Below are 23,030 nucleotides of genomic sequence, written 5' to 3' on the forward strand. Positions count from 1 at the left end.
AGAATGGGTTTAGAATTATACCAGTGATCGCCTTGAAGGGTCCGGACTCATCCACATCCCTTGAAAGCTCATAGACTCGAGGTGCTGAAGTTTGGCCTTGTTTGGGGTCTGGCCGGTTCTGCTCACCACGGCCCTTGCCTTGTCCAGTTTGCAACTGGGGACAGTCCACACGGAAATGCCCTTTCTTGCCACACTGATGACAAGTCCTGGCCTCACTGGTCGAGCCTTGCCCACGGTTCCTATCCAGACCTGGACAATCCCGAGCTGAGTGATCCATCTTGCCACAACGGGTGCAAGCTCCCATTGCCTTCCAGCACTCTCCACCATGGTGTTTACCACACTTGGGACACTCTGGCCTACCACTTGAGGTTTTACCCCCTTCAGCCGCATCCCTCTTTCTCTTCTTGTCACCACCCTGACCAGAGGACACCACCACACTCTTCAGCTTGTGCTTGTTCTCCTCAGCCAGATTGGTCTCCAGCATTGCCATCCTTTCCACCAGCTCAGAAACTGTGTTGAAGGTGCGGACTGAGCAATAAGTCTTAAGTTCAGGCCTTAGGCCCCTTATGAACCTGCGGACCTGAACCTTCTCATCCTCAAGTTCTTTACCCACATACCTCCTGAGCCGGTTGAACTCTTCCTCATACTCCCTTACTGACCGTTTACCCTGAACCAAGTCCAGGAACTTTGCCTCCAAATGGTCCCATGCCTCAGCTGGAAAGTACTTGTGGTTGAACTCAACCTCAAAGTCAGAGAACTTCACAATGGAACCATTGGTACGCTTGTCCAGGGACAGCCACCAGTTGTGTGCATCTCCCTCCAGGAAGTGCACTGCTATGTCTCTTTGGTACTCCTCAGGGCACCTTGTGGATTTGAAGTTTCTGACCAGACGGTCCCTCCACTCATCTGCCTCCATGGGATCAGCACTTCCAGCAAAGTGTTTGGTTCCCAAACGAGAGATGTGCTCAAGCACCTTCAGGTAATCAACCTTCTTAGTTGTTCCCACTGGTGGATCCAACTCAATCACCTCAGCAAGAGGCGCCACATATCCACCAGTCACACCAGTTCCAGGAGCTATCACTTGTGCTTGAGTAGTCTGACCCACAGATGAATTCACAACTGGTGTGAACACTTGGGTCATTGCCAGCATCTGACTCCCCATCAACTTGATTGCATCAAGTATCTGCTTCATGGTTGGTTCAGCCATTGGTTCATCCGGTCCAATCCTCCCATCCCTCTGGATGTTTGGATCAACTCGGTGACCAGTCCCTGAGGACTCAGCTTCACCTTCCACATCATTCCTCTGCTGTCCACCAGCTGCTCCCAGTTGACTTCTGGCTGCATTCACTGGTTGTCCCGTCTCGTCCATCTGTCTGTCCTCTCCACCCAACTGAATCTCAGCCTGATTAACTTGAGTTTCAGTCAGAATGACCTCACTGGTATGTCCAGCAGGTGGAACTGACAGCAACACTTGTGGATTGGGTTCTGAGGCATCTCCAGCTCCAGACGCCCCTGTCCCATCCTTGTTCTTCCGAGACTTCTTCCTTGTTCCCTTAGGTCAACAAAGACAAACACAAGGCAAAGGTTAGATTAACATCTTTTAGTTGCAAACCTCAAGCAATTCTAATGTTAACCAATACCAAAACCTGCCATGAGACCCAGCCGGATGTGTGATGACCTGCCCTAACCCAACAGCCTAGGATCAAGCATGCTCTGATACCAACTTGTAAGACCCAAACCTGGATCCCATGATCCAACCAGTCCGCAGCCTTACCTATTAATTCTAAGTGTAATTCAGCCGGTTATGGTGCAATCTTTACTTAGTCATTATTCAATCATTTGAGGTTCATGCAATAATAAAACAATGCGGAAGTTTAAGGCAAACAATCATATTATATATATATGTCAAATGTGATCCATACAAAGTATTCAAATCATTCAGTTGCACAATAGGCTATGATAAATCCAAATGTATACAACATGAACTACATCACACATCCCACACGGCCAAGGTCTTCATGGCTCCTTAGCCTTACCACGATCCCTGTCAGGACCTGAAATCAAAACCCACAACACATATGCATAAGAATCCTGACCGATATCCTAGCAATATACAACCTAAGCATGGTTTGGACACTTAGTCCATTTCTGGCCGATTTGTGACCCATTGATTTACTCATTCTAAAACCAATTAAAACACCTGATAAATCATGATAATTCATGATTAAGAGAATGGTCCAAGCGGATTTCCCAGAACCGGCCTTGATCATATTGATCTTGGCCATGAACAACCTAACCGGCCTCATGGTACCATCTCGAAATCAATCATATAAAATTGTTCTATCACTTTGATAATTCATTATAAATCCCCACTAAGAGATATCAAATGCCAAATCCCAATAACTCCCACTAGAAGCATGAGATCAGACCATACATGCCCAACCAAGGCCATGGAGAGATTACTCTGATCTAGCCAAGCCTTGGTGGCGTGTTCATGAGTTTAGACCCATAAATAACTTCAGAATATGATGGAGAAGAGTTATATTGACAGAGAAAGAACAATAGATGCAACCATCCACTCATGGATCAAACGGCCAAATCACCCGGATGGATGATTCATGGCGGTTTGTACTTGGTTTGCATCCAGTACCTTAGGTGTGTGTTCGGAAGCCCCCACACTCTTCTCTGCAGCCTTCTCCTTTCCTCTGGTTTCCATTTCCATCAAGTCTTCACTTGCCCACGGCTTAGAACCCACCGGAATCCCCTTGCCTTCACACGGACTGCCTTTGCGGTCACACTTCTCTTTTCTCCCTTTGATTCTGTAGAGATTTGGGCAGAGTTTCCCCTTCTGTTTCTGATTATTTATGTCGACAGAGGAGAGGTTTATTTATAGGGAAGGGGCTTGGCAACCGTCCGGACGATGTGATTGGTCATTTGGCCAACGGACACCTTTTCGCCCAAACCGCTCCAAAACCGTCCAACCGCTTGTGAACTGCTCCTCTCTTCGTTTGGGCTGATCGATCTCAAGCCCAAATGCTTGCACAAACACTTAGCTCACTTGCCAAAGCTCCCTTGACCCACCGGACGTCCATGACCATCATCTGGTCCATGATCACCACTCATGGTCCGCAAAGACCGGCCAAGACTCCATCACTTAGTTCAGCTGAGTTGAGCTGAGTACTAGTTGCCTGAGCTGAGTGAGCTACTCCTCCAGCTCCAGTGAGCTGCCCAAGACTGTGTGAGCTTCCTACCAGCTCCACCTAGCTGATTGAGCTGCCTCCGGACCATATCCAGCTTCCGGATCACTCATCCAGCTATCTTTCCCTTCTTTCCTTCTTATTCTGGTCAAGTCTCAGCTTCCTGATACACTTAACCCTTAGTTTGGACCATGATACGCTTGCCTTTAGATCTTTATAACCTGGCCAGCTCATCTCCCCGCACCATGGCCCGTCCGGATGCCTTAGTTAGAACTAGGGACATGACAAGACCGGGATGGAGGACCGTGAAGTGAGACCCGGGCGTGCTCGACCAGACCGGGATGGAGGACCGTGAAGCGAGACCCGGGCGTGCTCGACCAGACCGGGATGGAGGACCGTGAAGCGAGACCCGGGCGTGCAGGGCAGGACCGGGATGCAGGACCAGGATCACCATGCCGGGCGTGAAGAGAAGAGACCATGGTCGAGGCTGGTTTTCTCAAACCGGTCCGGTTCGACCCAATTCGACCTTGGGTCATTTTAAACACTATTTTGAAGCTCTAATTAGCCTTGTACAAAGGGCATTCTAGTCTTTTATCATATGTGTCTCTCTTTACCCTAAACCTAAGTATAAATACTTGTAATCTCCATTTTGGAGAGATTATCTTATTTTCTCTTAAGAAACACAAAACCTTTTGGTGAAAGTTCTTTCCTTGAATCAAATCATCATCTTCTTGTGTGTTCTTGAGTGTTTATAATTTCTTATTGATCTTTCTTAAACATGATTAAGCTTGGAAACCTCATGGGTTCAAGAGTAATTATGGTGATTAGTGAGTAGATCCACTTTTGGATTCATGGGTTAGGGAGATTAAGGGTGATTAGGCTTGATCTAAGGTGTTTAGGTGTAGATCCTTCTTATTCCTTGCTAGTAGAGTATTTTTAATGCTTCTTTAGGGCTGGCCTCTCTAAAGTTGAGTTCTAGACATTTCCCACCCGCAAGGTGTTTGATGAAATGTCTGAACCAACTCTCCTAAGCTTTTAACATACTCTACCAAAGAGATTTGTTGTTAAAGGTGTTAAGATGGCTATTAGACTTATTTTTAATGATTGCTTCCTAAACATTCAACCTAAGAGATTAGATGCTTGAGTTTTGGAAGCAAATGAGCATTCATTTAGAGATAAAGTTTGCTTAGTCTTGTGTCTAGGCCTAAGGTAGATAGATTGATTGTAAGCTAGCACCTTAGTTTGAGTTTGATCACCCAAAGTCATATTCCCTTATCCCATGAGTCCTCTCATTCTCATAATCAAAGAAAGTCTTTTGCTTTGTTGCATTTTATTCCTATTTTAGTATAATCTCTCATCTCATCTTGATAGCATTTAGCTTAAGCATGGTCTTGCATTCCTAGTGCTTCGCATTCTCTTAGAATTGGATTGACATCCTTTATACTTCAATATTTGAATAGGATCTTAGCAAAATCCTGTTATCAAATTGGCGCCGTTGCCAACTTCTAAGTTGATTGTGACATTGGGATTTAGTAACTTGCTTGAGACTAAATCATTTTTATTTTCTATTGTGATATTGATTCTTGCCTCTTTTCTCTCTTTGACTTTTCAGGTGTATGAACTTGAGGAGTAGAGGTTCATCAAGCCTTGCTCCCATTGTTGAAGACATTTCTGCACTTTAGAGGGAGATTGTGAGAAGAAGAAGGGAAGAAGAGCAACAGGCTCACATTCAGAGGTTAGGGTTTGACATGGAGAACCTGCCTCAAGATAGAGCTGCTGAAGATGGTCAAGGAGCTGCCAACCTTGGACCACGACATCCACAGCGCCAAGCTAGAGCAATTGGTGCCCATGATCAGCCTAACATCCATGGAAATAGGGCTGGCATTAGAGCACCAGCTGTGGAGACAACAACTTTGAGATCAAGTCAAGCTTGATCAACATGATCCAAAGCAACAAGTACCATGGGCTTGCTTTGGAAGATCCTTTAGATCACTTGGACAACTTTGATCGGCTGTGTGGCACCATCAAGATAAATGGTGTTTCTGAAGATGCATTGAAGCTTAGGTTGTTTCCATTCTCTTTGGGAGATAAAGCTCACACATGGGAGAAGGGTCTCTCAAGAGATAGCATCCGAACATGGGATGAGTGCAAAGAAGCCTTCCTCACCAAGTTCTTCTCTAACTCAAGAACTGCAAAGCTTAGGAATGAGATTTCAGGATTTCAACAAAGGAATCTTGAAGGTTTTGGTGAAGCATGGGAACGATTCAACAGCTACATTGCTCAGTGTCCTCATCATGGTTTCACCAAGGAAAGCTTGCTTAGCACCTTCTACAGGGGAGTTCTCCCATCTTGCAGAAACAGGCTTGACACAGCTAGCAATGGTTTCTTCCTGGGCAGAACTGAGCAGGATGCAGAGGAGCTGGTGGAGAACATGGCAAAGAGTGACTCAGTTTACAATGAGGAGTATGATAGAGCCAGCAGAGGTGAGGATCAGCAGACAAAGAAGGATATCAAATCATTGCAAGACAAGTTGGACTTGGTTCTTTCAAACCAATCCAAGAAGGAGCAGGTTAGCTTTGTTGGTGATCCTAATCAAGAGGTTCCTCGTAAGGTGAATGAGGTTGATGGTTTGGAAGGGCAAGAAGACCTTTGCTTCATCAACAACAATGGTACATGGTACAGAAAGGAGCCTAACTTTCAGTACAACAACTACCAGCCGAGGTCTTATCAAAACAACCAGCAAGGAGGATACCAACCTAAGCAAACCACTCAACAAGGGAACTATCAGCAAAGGAAAAATGCCCCTCCTGGTTTTGGTAACACAAATCAGTCTACTCAAGCTCAAGGAAGCTCATCTCAGTCTAAGGCTCCCGATTCAAACATGGAGTCAATGTTCAAGCAGATCATGGAAGCTCAGTCTAGAGTTGCAAAGGATATTGGGCATGAGTTCAAGACAGTGCACTCCAAGATTGACAGTACCTACACAGAGCTGAACAACAAGATCAGGGCTTTGGAGAGCCAATTTGCTTCTATGAACTCTCAGCCTAGTCGCCAACAAGGAACCCTACCTGGAAAACCTGAGCAAAACCCCAAAGAAACAATGAAGGCAATCACTTTGAGAAGTGGTAAAGAGTTGCCTCCAAGAGTACTCACCAAGGATGGTGAGAAACAGGGTGGGGAGGTTGCCATCAACATTGATGATGAGGTAGTTATTGTTGATGAGAAGGTTGATGAGGAAATTCTGGAAAAGATTGTGGAAGCTAAGGGCAAAGGAAAGGTTGGAGAGGAGAAGAGAACAGTGAAGCAAGGTGGAGCTACATCAAAAGATACTTCTTTTGTCCCTCCTCCCTATGAGCCTAAGTTACCTTTCCCAGGAAGATTCAAGAAGCAACTATTGGAGAAGTACAAGGCACTCTTTGAGAAGCAGATGAGTGAAGTGCAGATTACAATGCCCATCATAGATGCCTTTATGCTTGTTCCTCAGTATAACAAGTTCTTGAAGGATGCTGTGGCTGCTAAGAAGAAAGAAATGGAAGGAATGGTGGTTCTTACTCATGAGTGCAGTGCCATCATTAAAAGGTTGACAATCCCTAAGAAGCTAGAAGATCCAGGAAGCTTTACTCTACCTTGTGCCATTGGTCCCCTGATGTTTGAAAGGTGCCTATGTGACTTGGGAGCTAGTGTTAGTCTCATGCCTTTATCTGTAGCCAAGAAGCTTGGGTTTAGCCACTACAAGAAGTGCAAAATCTCCTTGGTGCTTTCTGATCGCTCAGTGAAGTTCCCCATTGGAATTTTGGAAGATCTCCCTGTGATGGTGGGAAATTGTGAAATCCCTACTGACTTTGTGGTGCTAGAGATGGATGAGGAAGCTAGAGATCCTTTGATCCTTGGAAGACCATTCTTGGCCACAGCAGGAGCAATTATAAATGTGAAGGAGGGAAAGATTGATCTTCACTTGGGTAAGGAGCACATTCTCCACTTTGACATCAATGAGATAATGAAGAGGCCAACCATCCAAGGGCAGATCTTCTACATAGAGGAAATGGAAGCTTTAGCTGATGAGCTGCTTGAAGAGTTAGCACTTGAGGATCCTCTACAGCATGCCTTGACAGTTGATAGAGGAGTCCAAGTGGTTGAGAACAAGGAAAGTGATGCTTATGGAAGGATGCTGGATTCACACAGAGGGTTTGAGAGTGAGGATCAGTATGAGGCGCTTCAACAAGGGGTTCATCAAGAGGCAGCATCCACTCAACAAAAGGACAGTCACCAAGAGGATTGGGATGAACTCAAAGCACCTAAGGTGGAACTTAAACCCCTTCCCCATGGTGTAAGGTACGCTTTCCTTGGCCCTAATGAGACTTACCCTGTCATTGTGAGTAGTGAGCTTACTGAACTTGAATTGTCTCAACTGTTGAGTGCACTTAAGAAGTTTAGGAAAGCAATAGGGTATTCTCTAGATGACATCAAAGGGATATCACCTTCTTTGTGCATGCATAGGATACATCTAGAGGATGAATCAATGACTTCTATTGAGCATCAAAGAAGGTTAAACCCTAATTTGAAAGAAGTTGTAAAGAAGGAGATTCTCAAACTCTTAGATGCAGGTGTTATTTACCCAATCTCATATAGTAAATGGGTATCTCCTGTGCATGTGGTTCCAAAGAAAGGTGGTATCACTGTTGTGAAAAATGATAAGAATGAGTTGATCCCCACTAGAACTGTAACTGGACATAGGATGTGCATTGATTATAGAAAGTTAAACTCTGCATCTAGAAAAGATCATTTTCCATTGCCATTTATTGATCAGATGCTTGAGAGACTTGCAAACCATCCTTTCTATTGCTTTCTTGATGGGTATTCAGGGTTCTTCCAAATCCCCATACATCCCGATGATCAAGAGAAGACAACATTCACATGCCCTTATGGTACCTTTGCCTATCGAAGGATGCCATTTGGGTTATGTAATGCTCCAGCCACCTTTCAAAGGTGCATGATGTCTATCTTCTCTGATCTCATTGAGGATGTTGTGGAGGTGTTCATGGATGACTTCTCTGTCTACGGATCTTCGTTTTCTGCTTGTTTGTCCAACTTGTGCAGGGTCCTACGGAGATGTGAAGACACCAACCTTGTGCTGAACTGGGAGAAGTGTCACTTCATGGTCAAAGAGGGGATTGTACTTGGACACAAGATTTCAGAAAGAGGCATCGAAGTGGACAAGGCTAAGATTGAGGTGATGGTTAGTCTACCTCCACCAAAGACTGTGAAAGACATAAGGAGTTTCCTTGGCCATGCTGGGTTCTACAGGAGATATGTCAAGGACTTCTCAAAGGTTGCTAGGCCAATAACCAAGCTGCTATGCAAAGAAGCCGCTTTCAGCTTTGATTCAGATTGTCTTGAAGCTTTCAAGGAGCTGAAGAACAATTTGGTCAATGCTCCTATTGTTCAGCCACCTGATTGGAGTCTCCCCTTTGAAATTATGTGTGATGCAAGTGACTTTGCTGTTGGAGCTGTTTTGGGGCAGAAAAAGGATGGCAAGACTCATGTGATCTACTATGCTAGCCAAACCTTGAATGATGCTCAGGTGAAGTATTCCACAACTGAGAAGGAGATGCTAGCCATTGTATTTGCCTTTGAGAAGTTCAGAAGCTACTTGGTTGGGTCAAAGGTTATTGTCTACACTGATCATGCAGCTTTGAGACACCTCTTGGCCAAGAAAGATGCTAAGCCAAGACTTTTGAGGTGGATCCTTTTGCTTCAAGAGTTTGACTTGGAGAATAGAGACAAGCCGGGCATTGAGAATGGAGTAGCTGATCACTTATCTAGGATGAGGATTGAAGGTGAAACCCCCATTGATGAAGGGCTTCGTGAGGAACAGGTCATGGCCATCAGGGCAGTGGTTGCAGTGTGTGAAAAGGGCAAGAAGCTTGAAGAGGTTAAGGCGTCTAAGGAGGAGGAGCCTTGGTATGCAGATTTTGTGAACTACCTTGTCACAGGAAAGGAACCATTAAGACTTGAAGGTTATTCCAAGAAGAAGTTCTACAAGGAGTTGAAGAGGTACTATTGGGATGAACCTTTTCTTTTCATCCTTTGCAAAGACCATCTCTATAGAAGGACAGTGGCTGAAGAAGAGGTTGATGGAATCCTACAACAATGCCATGGTTCTTCATATGGAGGGCATTTTGCAACTTTCAAGACAGTGGCTAAGGTTCTACAAGCTGGATTTTGGTGGCCTCATATGTTCAAGGACACACAAGAGTTCATCTCAAGGTGTGATTCTTGCCAAAGGAGAGGGAACATCACAAAGAAGAATGAAATGCCTCAAAACCCAATTCTTGTAGTGGAAGTATTTGATGTTTGGGGAATAGACTTCATGGGACCTTTCCCCTCTTCTTATGGCAACAAGTACATCTTAGTGGCTGTAGACTATGTGTCTAAGTGGGTTGAAGCAGTTGCAAGTCCTACAAATGACTCAAGAGAGGTGTTGAAGATGTTTAAGAGCATCATTTTTCCAAGGTTTGGAGTTCCTAGAGTGGTGATAAGTGATGGAGGCTCACATTTCATCAACAAACTTTTTGAGAATCTTCTCAAGAAAAATGGAGTGAAACACAAGGTTGCAACCCCTTATCACCCTCAAACCAGTGGTCAAGTTGAAATCTCTAACAGAGAGATCAAGGGTATCCTGGAGAAGATTGTGGGAGCCAAGAGGAAGGATTGGTCAGACAAGCTTGATGATGCACTTTGGACCTATAGGACAGCATACAAGACACCATTGGGAACCATCCCTTTCAACCTTGTGTATGGGAAAGCTTGCCATCTACCAGTAGAACTTGAGTACAAGGCATTGTGGGCTGTGAAATTGTTGAACTTTGACATCAAGAGTGCAAAAGAAAAGAGACTTTTTCAGCTTCATGAGCTTGATGAGATTAGGATGGATGCTTTTGAGAACTCAAGGATCTACAAGGAGAGAACCAAAGCCTTTCATGACAAGAACATTTTGAAGAGAGAGTTAAGAGCAGATGATCAGATACTCCTCTACAACTCTAGGCTGAAGTTGTTTCCAGGGAAGCTCAAATCAAGGTGGTCTGAACTTTTTAAGATCAAGAAAATTAAGCCTTATGGGGTAGTGGTTCTTTGGGATAAGAATGGAGGAGAGTTCACAGTGAATGGACAAAGAGTGAAGCTCTATTTGGGTACTACACCAAAGGAAGATGGATTCTCAATTCCACTTTCTGAACCCACCTCAACCTAGTCTCAAAAGAAGGAAAGTCAAGCTAGAGACTTTAAACAAGCTCACTTGGGAGGAAGTCCCATGTCTATCCTTGTAAATATTGCATTAGGATTTCTTTTTCGAGTTGAAGTGAAGTGAACCTTGGAGAATGGGAACCATGGATAGAGGAGGCAAGAAGCTAGTGTGGTATGGGTTGAAGAGAGAGGTTAGCTAAAAAAAAAAAAAAAAAAAAAAAAAAAAGAAGAGAAGGGAGAAACGAGAGGACCCGACTGATGGGACCGGAGTATGCAACCCGGGCGTGACAGCATGATAGGTTCGTCCATTTGGACCGGGATGTTGAGGACCGTGCAATGCAACCTGGGCGTGCAGTTGAGGACCGGAGAGATGAGACCGAGTTTCCTCACCCGGGCGTGCAGCAGTACGGACAGCGCATTCCATTCGACGACCCGCATCCCGCTCCAAGCCCGCGTGCTGATCCATCGACCCGCGTCCCGCTACAGGTAAGTTTTCTTCTCTTTTTCGACCCAGACCCGTTTACCCACGACCCGACCCGAACCAAAACCCCCTCCTAACCTTATTTTCGACCTCTTCCTCTCATTTCTCACCTCTTTCTCAAATCTAAAACCTCTCTTGCCTCCAAGAACCAAAAACACCATATCTCACTCAAATCTCCACCAAATCAATCCATTCTTTTTCCTAAATCAAAGTCTTTCTCCCATTAGTCTATCTTCTTGAATCCTTTCTTCATTTTCCATCATCCATAGCAAGGTATGAGTTCTTTAAGTTCAAATTCATAACTCTCATGAACCCTAAAAATTTGAACTTGAAATTTGAGCTTTTTCTTGCTAGATTCTTGTAAAATAGACTAGGGAAAGCTTTTATATCATGCTGGGTAGTGGCTTCATGGTGGAATTGAGATTAATTTGAGCTTTAAGAAATTAGGGTTCATGAGATTGGGGATTTTTCAAAAATTGCTTGTTTTAGGATATTCTTGGAGTAGATTGAATGCTAAGTTGGTGGAGATCCAGCTGTTCCTCAGCTCACCAATGCACCAAAAGGCAAAGGAATCGAAGACCTAACTTGGAAATTGATATCAGGAAAGGGAAGAGAGGGTAGGAAAGACAGAAGCACAGCCATCAAGCACCCTACCTTGCGCTATCTCCACAGGTTCCTTATCCACACCTTGTTCTACAAGAAGGAGGTGAGTAATATCGCTGGAGAGGAATTGAGATTTCTTCATCAAGCTGTCCAACACTATGCCTCCCACCCTCAGTTACCCATTGTCCCTGATGACTTCTACAGTGATTTTGGTATGGTGGGATACTTTGTGACGCACCTCATGTACTATAAGGATTGGGCTTGGACAAACCGCGATTCCGAACCTCAGATTGGGATCGGTGGCTGGATAACCCCACTACTTGGTTACTTGGGGATTGATTTGGGAACTGATAAATCAGGTCCAGCTTACTTGAATGGAAAGTACCTCCAGGAGGTCCAATTCCTAGCAGGGACATTAGATGGAAGGTGTGTCTACTCATACAAGAGGCTCAACAAGAAAGCTGAGATTGTTCTTCCCAACTACCCACTCACCACCTTGACAAGTCCGGGTGCAATCAGGTTCGATATTGATGAGGAGCACTTGCTCAAATGCCATGGAGCACTTGGCCCTGTGACTCAAATGCCAGCAACAGGAAGCAGCGACGAGGTATATCTTCAGGGGTACGCAAGCAAGGCCACTGAACACCTTTTTGGCCCTCCTTGCTACAAGTTCGACCAGTTCACAGGTGCTTTACCTCTTGGCCCCCTTCGCGACGCTCATGATCAGATCAGTACCCTCCAGAGGTGGAGCAGAGCTCAGGATAGAACCATTTACAAGCTCACCAACAAATGTAAGGAACTGAGAAGAACCGTGAAGAGACAAGCTAAGGCCTCAGCTATTTTCATGAGAAAGGTGACTGATGTTTTGACTAGAGGGGCTGTAGCTGGATGTAAGGCAGAGGACTTTGACATTGATGCTCTCATCACGCCCCCACCTCAGCCTCTCTATGACCCATCCGCACCAGAATCAAGGGAGCAGTCTCTCCGCAGCTTGAGAAACCCATACATCTTCCCTTCAGAATCAGGAAAAAAATCTCCTTCTCTTGACACCACTGATGAAGATGACAACTCCGAGGCATCAGCCTCTTCTCACGCTCCATAGAGGTACTCCACCACCTTCCATTGTATATACCATTTCATATTGCATTTTGATTTTCTCTTAATCATCTCTCTCCACTTTTCCACAAGAGACTGTGTGAATTAAGTGTGGGGGATGTGCAAGTTGCTGATGTTCTTGTGTTTTCTTGTCATTTAGCATGCATTGTATATAGTTATTGCATAGAAAACCCATAAAAATTTGAAAAACTTGAAAAGCACAAAAAGAAGCATTTAGTTGCACCATCGGCATTTTAGGATTGAGTCTATAAGCATTCATATAAGTTGCGTTTTCGCATAAGGGGATGATTTTACCTTGAAAGATGCTCATGCTAAGTTCTCATTTTGGCAACCTTTGTAATCATGGCAACTAGATTGAGCATTCTCTTGATAGCTTGTAGACTTTGTGCCTTGAATTCTCTTCTCAAAACTCATTGGATTGTTTGAAACTCTCTCTTTGAAGATGCTCCTGTCTTATTTAAACTTGATGTCTCTTGCTTATGGTCCTTTGTGTGCTGAGTCATGGCTTATACACACTTGAATTGTCTTATCTTTCTTGTCCAATCTTTTTGACAATTTCAAGTGGCACTCCACACCCTGAACCCAAAGCTTTCTTTCAAGCCTTCATTGTTTGTTGAGTGAGGTCTTTTTGGAAAGCTTTGCATGTGCATAATGTTGAGAGTATCGGGGTCGACAATGCTTAGTCTCCATTCTAGCTAGATTAGACACATCTTTGTCTAGCACTTAGGATTGGGCGGTGAGTGTTGTTGATTTTATCTTTGGGAGTATGGTTTGGTTAAGAAAGAGGAGATTAGACTTTTAGAACTCTAAGAAGTGATTGTCTTGTCTCAAGGGATTATAATTTGTGATCCTTAGCTCAAAGCATGTCTTGGCCCCCAAATAAATTTAAAAAAAAAAAAAAAAACGAAAATAGTAAAAAAGAAAAAAAAATGAAAAGGGGGCTAGCAAAGTTTAGAAAGAGCTAAGTTGAATCTTAAAGTGTAAATAAAAATAAAAAAATCCCTTGATTGACTCCATAAAAGAAAAAAGTTCTATTTAAAGAAGTGTTTTGAGTTCTTTGGGATATCTTGGTGAGTAATGAGAGTTGGGTTTTGGCATTTGAATTTGAAGTTTGAACTTGTATATTTACATGGGGAAGGGTAGAACAATGGAGATTGAGCATTGTATGCATGAGTTGATCCCTTTCTTAGATATATTATGTGCATTACTAAAGCTACTTTGTTTTGAGAGTAAACCACCTTTAAAGATTGTTTTGAACTTCTTATTTCATCATTGAACAAAAACATTTCCTTTCCAAACCAAATGACTTGGACCTTTTGACCATTTCCAAGATTTTCTATTGAGTTTGCTTAATGATTGTTAGAGAGTTGTTGGATTTGGGTTTGTGGAATCATGATGATGAGTGTAGAGATCAAAAGAGTTGAATAGGCCTAGAGAAGTTAGAGAAGAATGGAAATTTTGCTCTAGCTAGTTGTTATGATTATGCAAGGTTGTTAAGATGAGAGCTAAGAAGAGCATCTTTTGGTTATGAAATCCCCGTTTTCAAACCTCTCCTCCTTAGTTCTTGAAAGTTTACTTGAGGACAAGTAAAGGACTAGTGTGGGGGAGTTGATATCTTGCATATTTACATGTTTTTAGCTTTCATATCTTATGCATTTTGGTCATATAGTTTAGATTTTAGTGTCTTTAGGATCCATATTGCAACTCATATGTCCCTATCAGGTTTTGGAGCACACTATGAGATGATGTGAGGTGTTTAAGAGCTCAAAGATCCAAAGGAGGTGAAGAATGAAGCTCAGCAGACCAAGAACTCTCTTAGGCTCGACCAGACCGGGATGGAGGACCGTGAAGTGAGACCCGGGCGTGCTCGACCAGACCGGGATGGAGGACCGTGAAGCGAGACCCGGGCGTGCTCGACCAGATCGGGATGGAGGACCGTGAAGCGAGACCCGGGCGTGCAGGGCAGGACCGGGATGCAGGACCGGGATCACCATGCCGGGCGTGAAGAGAAGAGACCATGGTTGAGGCTGGTTTTCTCAAACCGGTCCGGTTCGACCCAATTCGACCTTGGGTCATTTTAAACACTATTTTGAAGCTCTAATTAGCCTTGTACAAAGGGCATTCTAGTCTTTTATCATATGTGTCTCTCTTTACCCTAAACCTAAGTATAAATACTTGTAATCTCCATTTTGGAGAGATTATCTTATTTTCTCCTAAGAAACACAAAACCTTTTGGTGAAAGTTCTTTCCTTGAATCAAATCATCATCTTCTTGTGTGTTCTTGAGTGTTTATAATTTCTTATTGATCTTTCTTAAACATGATTAAGCTTGGAAACCTCATGGGTTCAAGAGTAATCATGGTGATTAGTGAGTAGATCCACTTTTGGATTCATGGGTTAGGGAGATTAAGGGTGATTAGGCTTGATCTAAGGTGTTTAGGTGTAGATCCTTCTTATTCCTTGCTAGTAGAGTGTTTTTAATGCTTCTTTAGGGCTGGCCTCTCTAAAGTTGAGTTCTAGACATTTCCCACCCGCAAGGTGTTTGATGAAATGTCTGAACCAACTCTCCTAAGCTTTTAACATACTCTACCAAAGAGATTTGTTGTTAAAGGTGTTAAGATGGCTATTAGACTTATTTTTAATGATTGCTTCCTAAACATTCAACCTAAGAGATTAGATGCTTGAGTTTTGGAAGCAAATGAGCATTCATTTAGAGATAAAGTTTGCTTAGTCTTGTGTCTAGGCCTAAGGTAGATAGATTGATTGTAAGCTAGCACCTTAGTTTGAGTTTGATCACCCAAAGTCATATTCCCTTATCCCATGAGTCCTCTCATTCTCATAATCAAAGAAAGTCTTTTGCTTTGTTGCATTTTATTCCTATTTTAGTATAATCTCTCATCTCATCTTGATAGCATTTAGCTTAAGCATGGTCTTGCATTCCTAGTGCTTCGCATTCTCTTAGAATTGGATTGACATCCTTTATACTTCAACATTTGAATAGGATCTTAGCAAAATCCTGTTATCACCTACAAACCTGAAGACAAGAAGATATGGGTTGTGATCATTGCAAGAAGAAATGGCATGGTAAAAACAAGTGTTGGATACTACACCCTCACATCAAGCCTGAGAAGTTCAGAACACCATAAAATAACGCAAATTTCACAATTCTCTGGTGAAATGAGTGAACCGTCCAGCAGTTACGCTAACTTGAGGACAAATCAAGATGAAACCATCAAAAGGCCTGACATTGATGCTCTCATCAAAGCCCTTAAAGAAAACTCTGGTAACAATTTTGGTATATTTTTAAATGCTTCAACTACTGATATTATTGTGAATGCCATAACTAGTTCTAGATTGACAAAACCTTTAGTGATAGACTCAGAAGCTAGTCACCATATGATCGGTGATCTAAATTTGATTATTAACATAGTCCATGCTTTACGAAATGTCATGATAGCTAATGGATAGAGAGTACCAATTAAAGGAGTAGGTGATCTTAGGTTGTTTGATAAAGAATCAAAAACTTTCTATATGCCTACTTTCACCTCAAACTTGTTATCTGTTAAAAGAGCAACTGCTGATTTAAATTGCAATGTTACATTCACACCTAATGATGTATACTTTAAGGATATTGATTCTAGTACATTGCTTGGCAAAGGTGTAACCAAGATAGACTTGTACTTACTTGAAGACACCAAGCTTGCATCTGATTTATCTGTTCCTTTAAATTATATTTCTGATTTTCCTAAAGAAGTAATGTGGCATGCTAGACTAGGTCGTCCTCATTCTCGTGCCTTAAACATCATGTTGCCTAGTATTTCTTTTAAGAATGATTGCGAGGCTTGTATATTAGGAAAACATTGCAAGTATGTATTTCCTATGTCTACTACTATCAATGAAAATTGTTTTGATTAACTGCATTCTGATATGTTGACTGCTCCATGTGCATCTAAAAAACATCATAAATACTTTGTGACATTCATATACGAGAAATCAAAATACATTTGTATCACACTGCTGCAAATATGGTGTTAGAAGCATTTATAAATTTTCAAAACTATGTCACTAACCATTATCATGCCAAGAAAAAAAATTAGATCAGATAATGGAGGAGAATACACCAGCAATGCATTCAAACAACACCTAGCAAAGCATGGGGTGATCCACCAAACCAGTTGTCCATACACCCCACAATAAAACGGTGTGGCTGAGAGAAAGAACAGACACCTCATGGAGATTGCAAGGAGGATGATGTTCCATACAAATGTCCCAAAGAAGTTTAGTGGAGATGCAGTGATGACATCTTGTTACTTAATCAACAAGATACCAACCAGAATCCTTCATGACCAATCTCCAAATGAGGTACTGAATAAGAATTGCCCCTCTATAGATCATTTTCGTGTGTTTGTGTGCCTGTGTTTTTTTGTTCCAGGAGAGCAAAGAAATAAATTGGAACCTAAAAGTACAAAAACAATGTTCCTTGGGTATTCTCCTCATCATATGGGTTATAAGTGTTATTCACCAGAGACTAGGAGAGTCTCGATCTCTAAGGATGTTAAGTTTGTAGAATCTAGAGGCTATTATGATGAAAATAGTTGGGATGAGCTGAAAAATTTATCTCAATCAGCCTTAGATAGAGCAAAAAACCTAAGAATCATCTTGGAAATCCTAGGAATCAGTCAACCTAAAGAGAGTGAGACAATCATGGGATCTCCTACTCATTAAGAAGCTGAAGAAGCTGTAGTAGCAGTTCATCCTGATCATGAGGGGGGGGGGGAATCAACACGAGTCGACTGTCCACAATTCAGCTATCCATGATTCGACTGTCCATGGTTCAGCTGTCCACGATTTGGATGTCCACGATTCATCTATCCATGATCCAGCTGTCCACGATTCGACTGTCCACGATTCAGCTGTCTACGATTCGATTGTCCACAGTTCAGTTGTCCATGATTCAGCTGTCCAATATTCAGTTGTCAATGATTCAAGTGTCCATCATCAAGATGGAATGCAAGAAGTACAACCATTAAGGATGATTACAAGGGTGAGGAAACCATCCAAATGGGTAAACACAAAAGTGTACTTCAACAGTTGCTTACCCACTACAAGCTACATGTTCATTGGCACATTACCCTCAAGAACACATTTTTTTATTGGTGAACTGGATTAGGAGTATATCGGAGGTCATATGAAGAAGCAATGAAGCATGAAGAGTGGATAGAATTTGTTGGGAATGAAACCAATGCTATGATAGTCAATGATACTTGGTATGAGACTGAACTTCCAAAAGGCAGGAAGGCAGTAACAAGTATGTGGATATTCACCATCAATTACCTAGCTAATGGGAAAGTAGAAAAGCGCAAGACAAGGCTAGTAAAAAGGGGGTTTACTCAAACATATGGAGAAGACTACCATGATAAATTTTCTCCAGCTGTCAAACTTCACACCATAAAGATTGTGTTATCATTGTCAGTCAACTTAAAATGGGATCTACGACAAATGGAAGTCAAGAATGCATTTCTACAAGGAGAACTGGAAGATGATGTTTACATGAGATCACCTTTAGGTCTGGAATATTTTGACAAACCATGAAATGTTCTTAGATTGAATAAAACAATATATGGATTGAAACAATTACCAAAAGTTTGGTATCATAAGTTAAGTACAACCCTCAATAGAAGAAAGATCATCAAGCGTGAAGCTGATCACACTCTTTTCACCCTCACCAGTCAACAAGGCATTGTGGTCATCCTTATATGGGTGGACGAAATCATCATCACAAGAAGTGACAAAGAAGGTATCACCTTAACCAAAAAAGTTTCTTAAATCTTCCTTTGAGTGAGCTAAAGTACTCTCTAGGGTTTGAGATATGCCGATTTAAAAATTGGTTATTCTTAATAAAGTAAGTACACACTTGATTAGTTGAGTGAGGCAGGTGATTTTGGAGGAAGAGCAGCAAAGACTCTACTGGGAAAAGGATATAAAGTGTTGCGTGAGGGAGAGTTTGAGAACAAACCCTATGGAAATGTCAAACACTGTACTGAACTCGAAAATATATGAGTATGTAATAACAATTAATAACAAACTAAAATATATTAAGCAAATCATTATTTATTAATAATGTAGAATAAGAAACTTACAAATAAAATTATATAGTTACACAAGATATAAAAGTAAAATGTAAATTGTAAATTGTATATTTAATATATCTATGGTAATAAAAAGTTTTCCGTACGGATGTACTGGTCAAAATCTAGTTGATTTCTTAAAATCTCGGTCAATACTTTTCTATAAATATTAAAGAAAGAAAAACTAATAATATTAAAAAAATTCAGAAAAAACTATTAGATAATAGTTAAGAAAATAAAATTTTTTTCCTAGACAAAATAGTCATCACCAATAGTAAGCAAACTATTATTTAACTAAATTTTTGCATTTCTCTCAGCTAAATTATTTTAATTTTAGTTAGTTATCAAATTTTATGCTTTTATTCATTTAATTATGTTTATTTTGTATTTTTCTTTTTTGATATAATTATCTGTTAGAGCGTTTTTATTGTATAATGAAATTAAATAAGAAAAATCTTTTAATCAAAGCTTTGTGCATGGCTTTTCTTTATTTCTTAGTCTAAACTGGCACCAAACAAGTTTTAGAAGTTCGTGTTTTATCACGAACATTATGCTATTTATGTGATACAATTTGTTTCTCTTTTGGTTATTTTGAATATAAATCTTTTGGGCATAATATTAAAGGGAAGTTTACTTAGGTAATACATATTTTAGGAGAAATGACCAAAACCATACAAATTTTTTTTATTACTGGCTTTTTTTAAATACCAAGCGTGTCATTTTCTCATGTTATGAAAGACACGTATTTACAAGAATGCCATTATTTTTTGGCGCCACGTAAGTAAAAATCCAGCCCACGTAGGAATTCACTTCCGTGTGTTCATTAAGTCAGCCGTAAAACGCAATATGCATCGTTACAGCTGAGTTAGTATTACGTTGCGGCTGAATTAAAGAAAGCGGTTTGATTAATAGAAAATGGCTGAGTTAAGTAGATAAGTCAGCTGCTTGTTATGGCTGATTTACAAAAGTATGGCTGATTTATGCGATAACGGCTGAGTTAAGTATACACGTTACGGCTGACTTATACATCGGTGATGTGATTTCTGAAAAATTCGGCTGAGTTGTAGTTAAGACACGGCTGAGTTAAGTTTCTCCGGCTGAGTTAACGAACATCGACTGGCTGAGTTATTAAATATGCCGCCGAGTTTTGGGAGGATGTTACGGCTGAGTTATATTTAATCAGCCGTGATTGGATTGATTAACACTAAACTCAACTTAGTTACGGCTGGCTTATTAGCGAAAGATTAATTACTAGAATATCATCCGTTTGACGGCTGAGTTATCTGACGATACGGCTGATTTATGGTTTTTCATCCTAATTACGGCTGATTTATTAGCAAAAGTTTAATTACTAGAATAGTATTCACGTTTTGGCTGGTTTACATTTTACATGATGGCTGGTTTATCAAGGCTGAGTTATATATTCGTTTGACAGCTGAGTAACCCATTTTCCGTGTCATCAGCCATGTCATCTACTCGGATTTGCCATGTCATCACTCATGTTATAACAACAAAATAAGGGTCTTATGTTATTCTTCATTCTCCATCTTTTTTATTTATATTCTTCATCTTATTCTTCATCTTTCTCCGTTATCGATCTGGTAATTATTGTTTTCAGAATTGGGTCAAAATAACATAGATTTAAAAAAAGAAGAAGCTTCATCTCCTCCAGTGTCATGTATGGCGATCCGACACTCTGTTGCTTCCTCTCTCATTGAATTCGTCGTCTTGCAAAAGAAGAAAGACTCAAAGAGAGAGAATAAAGTTTTAATATTGTGTTCAACATTACGGCTGAGTTATGCATACGTTACGGCTGAGTTATGCATACGTTACGGCTGAGTTATGCATACGTTACAGCTGATTTTATATTTTTTTATAACTTTATAATTCTATAGTTCAGGGTTTGATGTTCAAATTAAAGAAAAGAATAAAGTTTTAATATTGTGTTCAAAAATAAACTTTATAATTTTTTAAATTTATAGTTCTATAGTTTATCTATGTTCTAAACTTAAATCGGCACCTATTGTGAACCTTTCGGTTACTTTTTAAAATCATTTGATGGAAGCTTGCCATTTGGCAAGTCGGATGTTTAATTTTCCTTGAAATCTAATCGAAGCTAGTTTAAGTACAAATGGTTTTACAACTCTCTATATACTGCTTCTACAATATACTGCTACTACTTCTTCATCAGTCATATAAATCGAAGCCTTACTATTGCCATTAGAATGGCATTTAGAGTCAATTCTAACATGTGAATATTGGATAAATTAATTTAGTTCAATTCTATAATTTTAATACAACATAATTTTGTTATGTCTTTTTAAATTATGGTTCATGACAAATAATGACGCTTCTACGAGATCAATTTAAGGCTGACAGAATTTGGATATCATGAAGGGAACATGTATATAGAGAGTTGTAAAAAACCATTTGTACTTAAATAAACAGACGCGGAGCAGCGGCGGATACAGAAACTTGATTAGACGGGGACACAATACATATGTTTAATTTTGAAGTTTGCAGCATTCAACACATGTAATAGTAATTGCTTAAGGGGAAAAATTAGTTTGGAGCACATGCCCCTGTAGGTTTGGTTGTACGTCCGCCACTAACGCAGAGGAAGTATGACATACTATCTTCTTTAAAGTCACTGATAGGAAATATGACTTTAAAGAGGATAGTTTGTCACTTTTGCATAAATTAGTCAGATATTCTAGCCTTATCCTTCATGAGCCAATGTTAGGTTAAACAAGTTGAAAATGGTCCTAAAACACAAGGATGGATTGTTATGTGAGGAGTATTTCAAAGTGTTGCACGATCTTCTGGAGTGAGTCTGTGACAAGTCGTGTTAGAGCCAGTTTATTGTTATGTTGCTTCTCTAAGCGCCTCAAACTTGTAAGCACGGAACCTCATTCGGTGGAGGATATTTGGATGACATTTGAAGTGATGTAGGAGTTTATTTTCAACACTATTATGAGGGTTTGAGTTATAAATCTGATTGGAGGTAAAAGTTGTTTTGTAATATCACAATGAACGATCATCAGGAAATCTTCTTGTGCACAAGGGAGTACAAAATTTCGAGTGGGGAAAATGTCATGTACAATTTATCACGAGAGGGTTTGTAACGAGTTACGATTCATAGGATTATCAAAGTTGTTAGGTTTTCACTTCAGTGAAGGGCGTGCATGACTGAGGGTGGTTAGGTCCTTTCGAGTTAGGCAGACTAGCTAGGAGAAGCTAGGGGTATATGCAAAAAAATTATGCATCATTCTCATACCGGTGGCAGCTTCGAATAGATCACTCGTTCTAAAAAAATAGGATTTCGTGTAATAAGTTTTTGATATTCAACAACCTCTGTTAAAAAATAATCACAAAAATCCAAGCCTTTATCTACCCAACCATAAGGTAAATCCGCCGCTATTCCGAGAAGAAAGTATCAGCAACAACTGGTTTTATTGCGGGACAGCTCATGATGTTCATATCGATCTATTATGCGCCTCTGCACTTATCATGGATCTTAATTTGAAGAATGAAGTAGGCAATCCATGCAAAAACTGGTTGGCTACCAAAGCTATACATGGCGCAACATACGAACTAGATAGTCTACTCAACAAAGGGATTAGCTAATCTTCTTTGACATGTTTCACTCGACAAGAGATTCGAAGAATTGCTTGAGACAAACTTCAAATTTTGATGAATTGAATTGAAAAAAGATTAAGAGTTTAACACAAATCTTTGTACATCTGAATATTGCCTCTCAAAATAGCGTATAACTCTAACAAAAATCATAACATTAAAAAAAGTAATGACTAAAAGCCCAAACACAAAATAATACAATAAAAATATCAAAACGTCCATAATATCGTCATGTTAATTGTAAATATTTGTTTCACCAGGTTCCATTTGTATAGAAATTTTTTTTTCTAAATATGAAATCATTGTGTAGCAAAAACAAGCAGAGGTAGGTGAACCCATAACATGTATAAGGTAGTTGCATATCCGATGGTAATATCAAACTACTAAATATGTTTGACCCAAAATGATGTGAACCCATAACATGTACAAGGTAGTTGCATATCCGATGGTAATATCAAACTACTAAATATGTTTGACCCAAGAAGGAACATAAGTTTGGTTTAAAGTTTGATCGCCTCAAGACCTAATTCTCACTCATTTTTTCTTTTGATTACAATTCTCAATCTTAATTCCTGAAGTCCATCAATACTCTTATTCCTTATACTAAAGAACTTCTTACATGCAAATA

At 40.6% G+C, this 23,030-nt stretch overlaps 2 protein-coding genes and 1 non-coding gene across 3 annotated transcripts; 2 read left to right on the forward strand and 1 right to left on the reverse strand.

Moving 5' to 3' along the window:
* Nucleotides 1–4,824: 4,824 nt before the first annotated feature.
* On the forward strand, nt 4,825–10,614 carry LOC108857805 (uncharacterized). The gene has a single exon (XM_018631819.2). It carries the CDS (start codon nt 5,137–5,139, stop codon nt 10,444–10,446), a length of 5,310 nt encoding a protein of 1,769 aa, XP_018487321.1. The 5' UTR covers nt 4,825–5,136; the 3' UTR covers nt 10,447–10,614.
* Nucleotides 5,392–5,498, reverse strand: LOC130495424 (small nucleolar RNA R71). Its single transcript, XR_008934693.1, has one exon. It is a non-coding gene; the product is annotated as a small nucleolar RNA R71 (small nucleolar RNA).
* A 65-nt stretch (nt 10,615–10,679) lies between the features above and the next one.
* On the forward strand, nt 10,680–14,817 carry LOC108858291 (uncharacterized). The gene is made up of 2 exons (XM_018632242.2): nt 10,680–12,627; nt 14,362–14,817. The coding sequence occupies exon 1, from the start codon at nt 11,738–11,740 to the stop codon at nt 12,623–12,625; it is 888 nt and encodes a 295-aa protein (XP_018487744.2). The 5' UTR covers nt 10,680–11,737; the 3' UTR covers nt 12,626–12,627; nt 14,362–14,817.
* Nucleotides 14,818–23,030: the final 8,213 nt, after the last annotated feature.

This window comes from Raphanus sativus, chromosome 5, assembly GCF_000801105.2.
Source record: "Raphanus sativus cultivar WK10039 chromosome 5, ASM80110v3, whole genome shotgun sequence".
Lineage (NCBI taxonomy): Eukaryota > Viridiplantae > Streptophyta > Magnoliopsida > Brassicales > Brassicaceae > Raphanus > Raphanus sativus.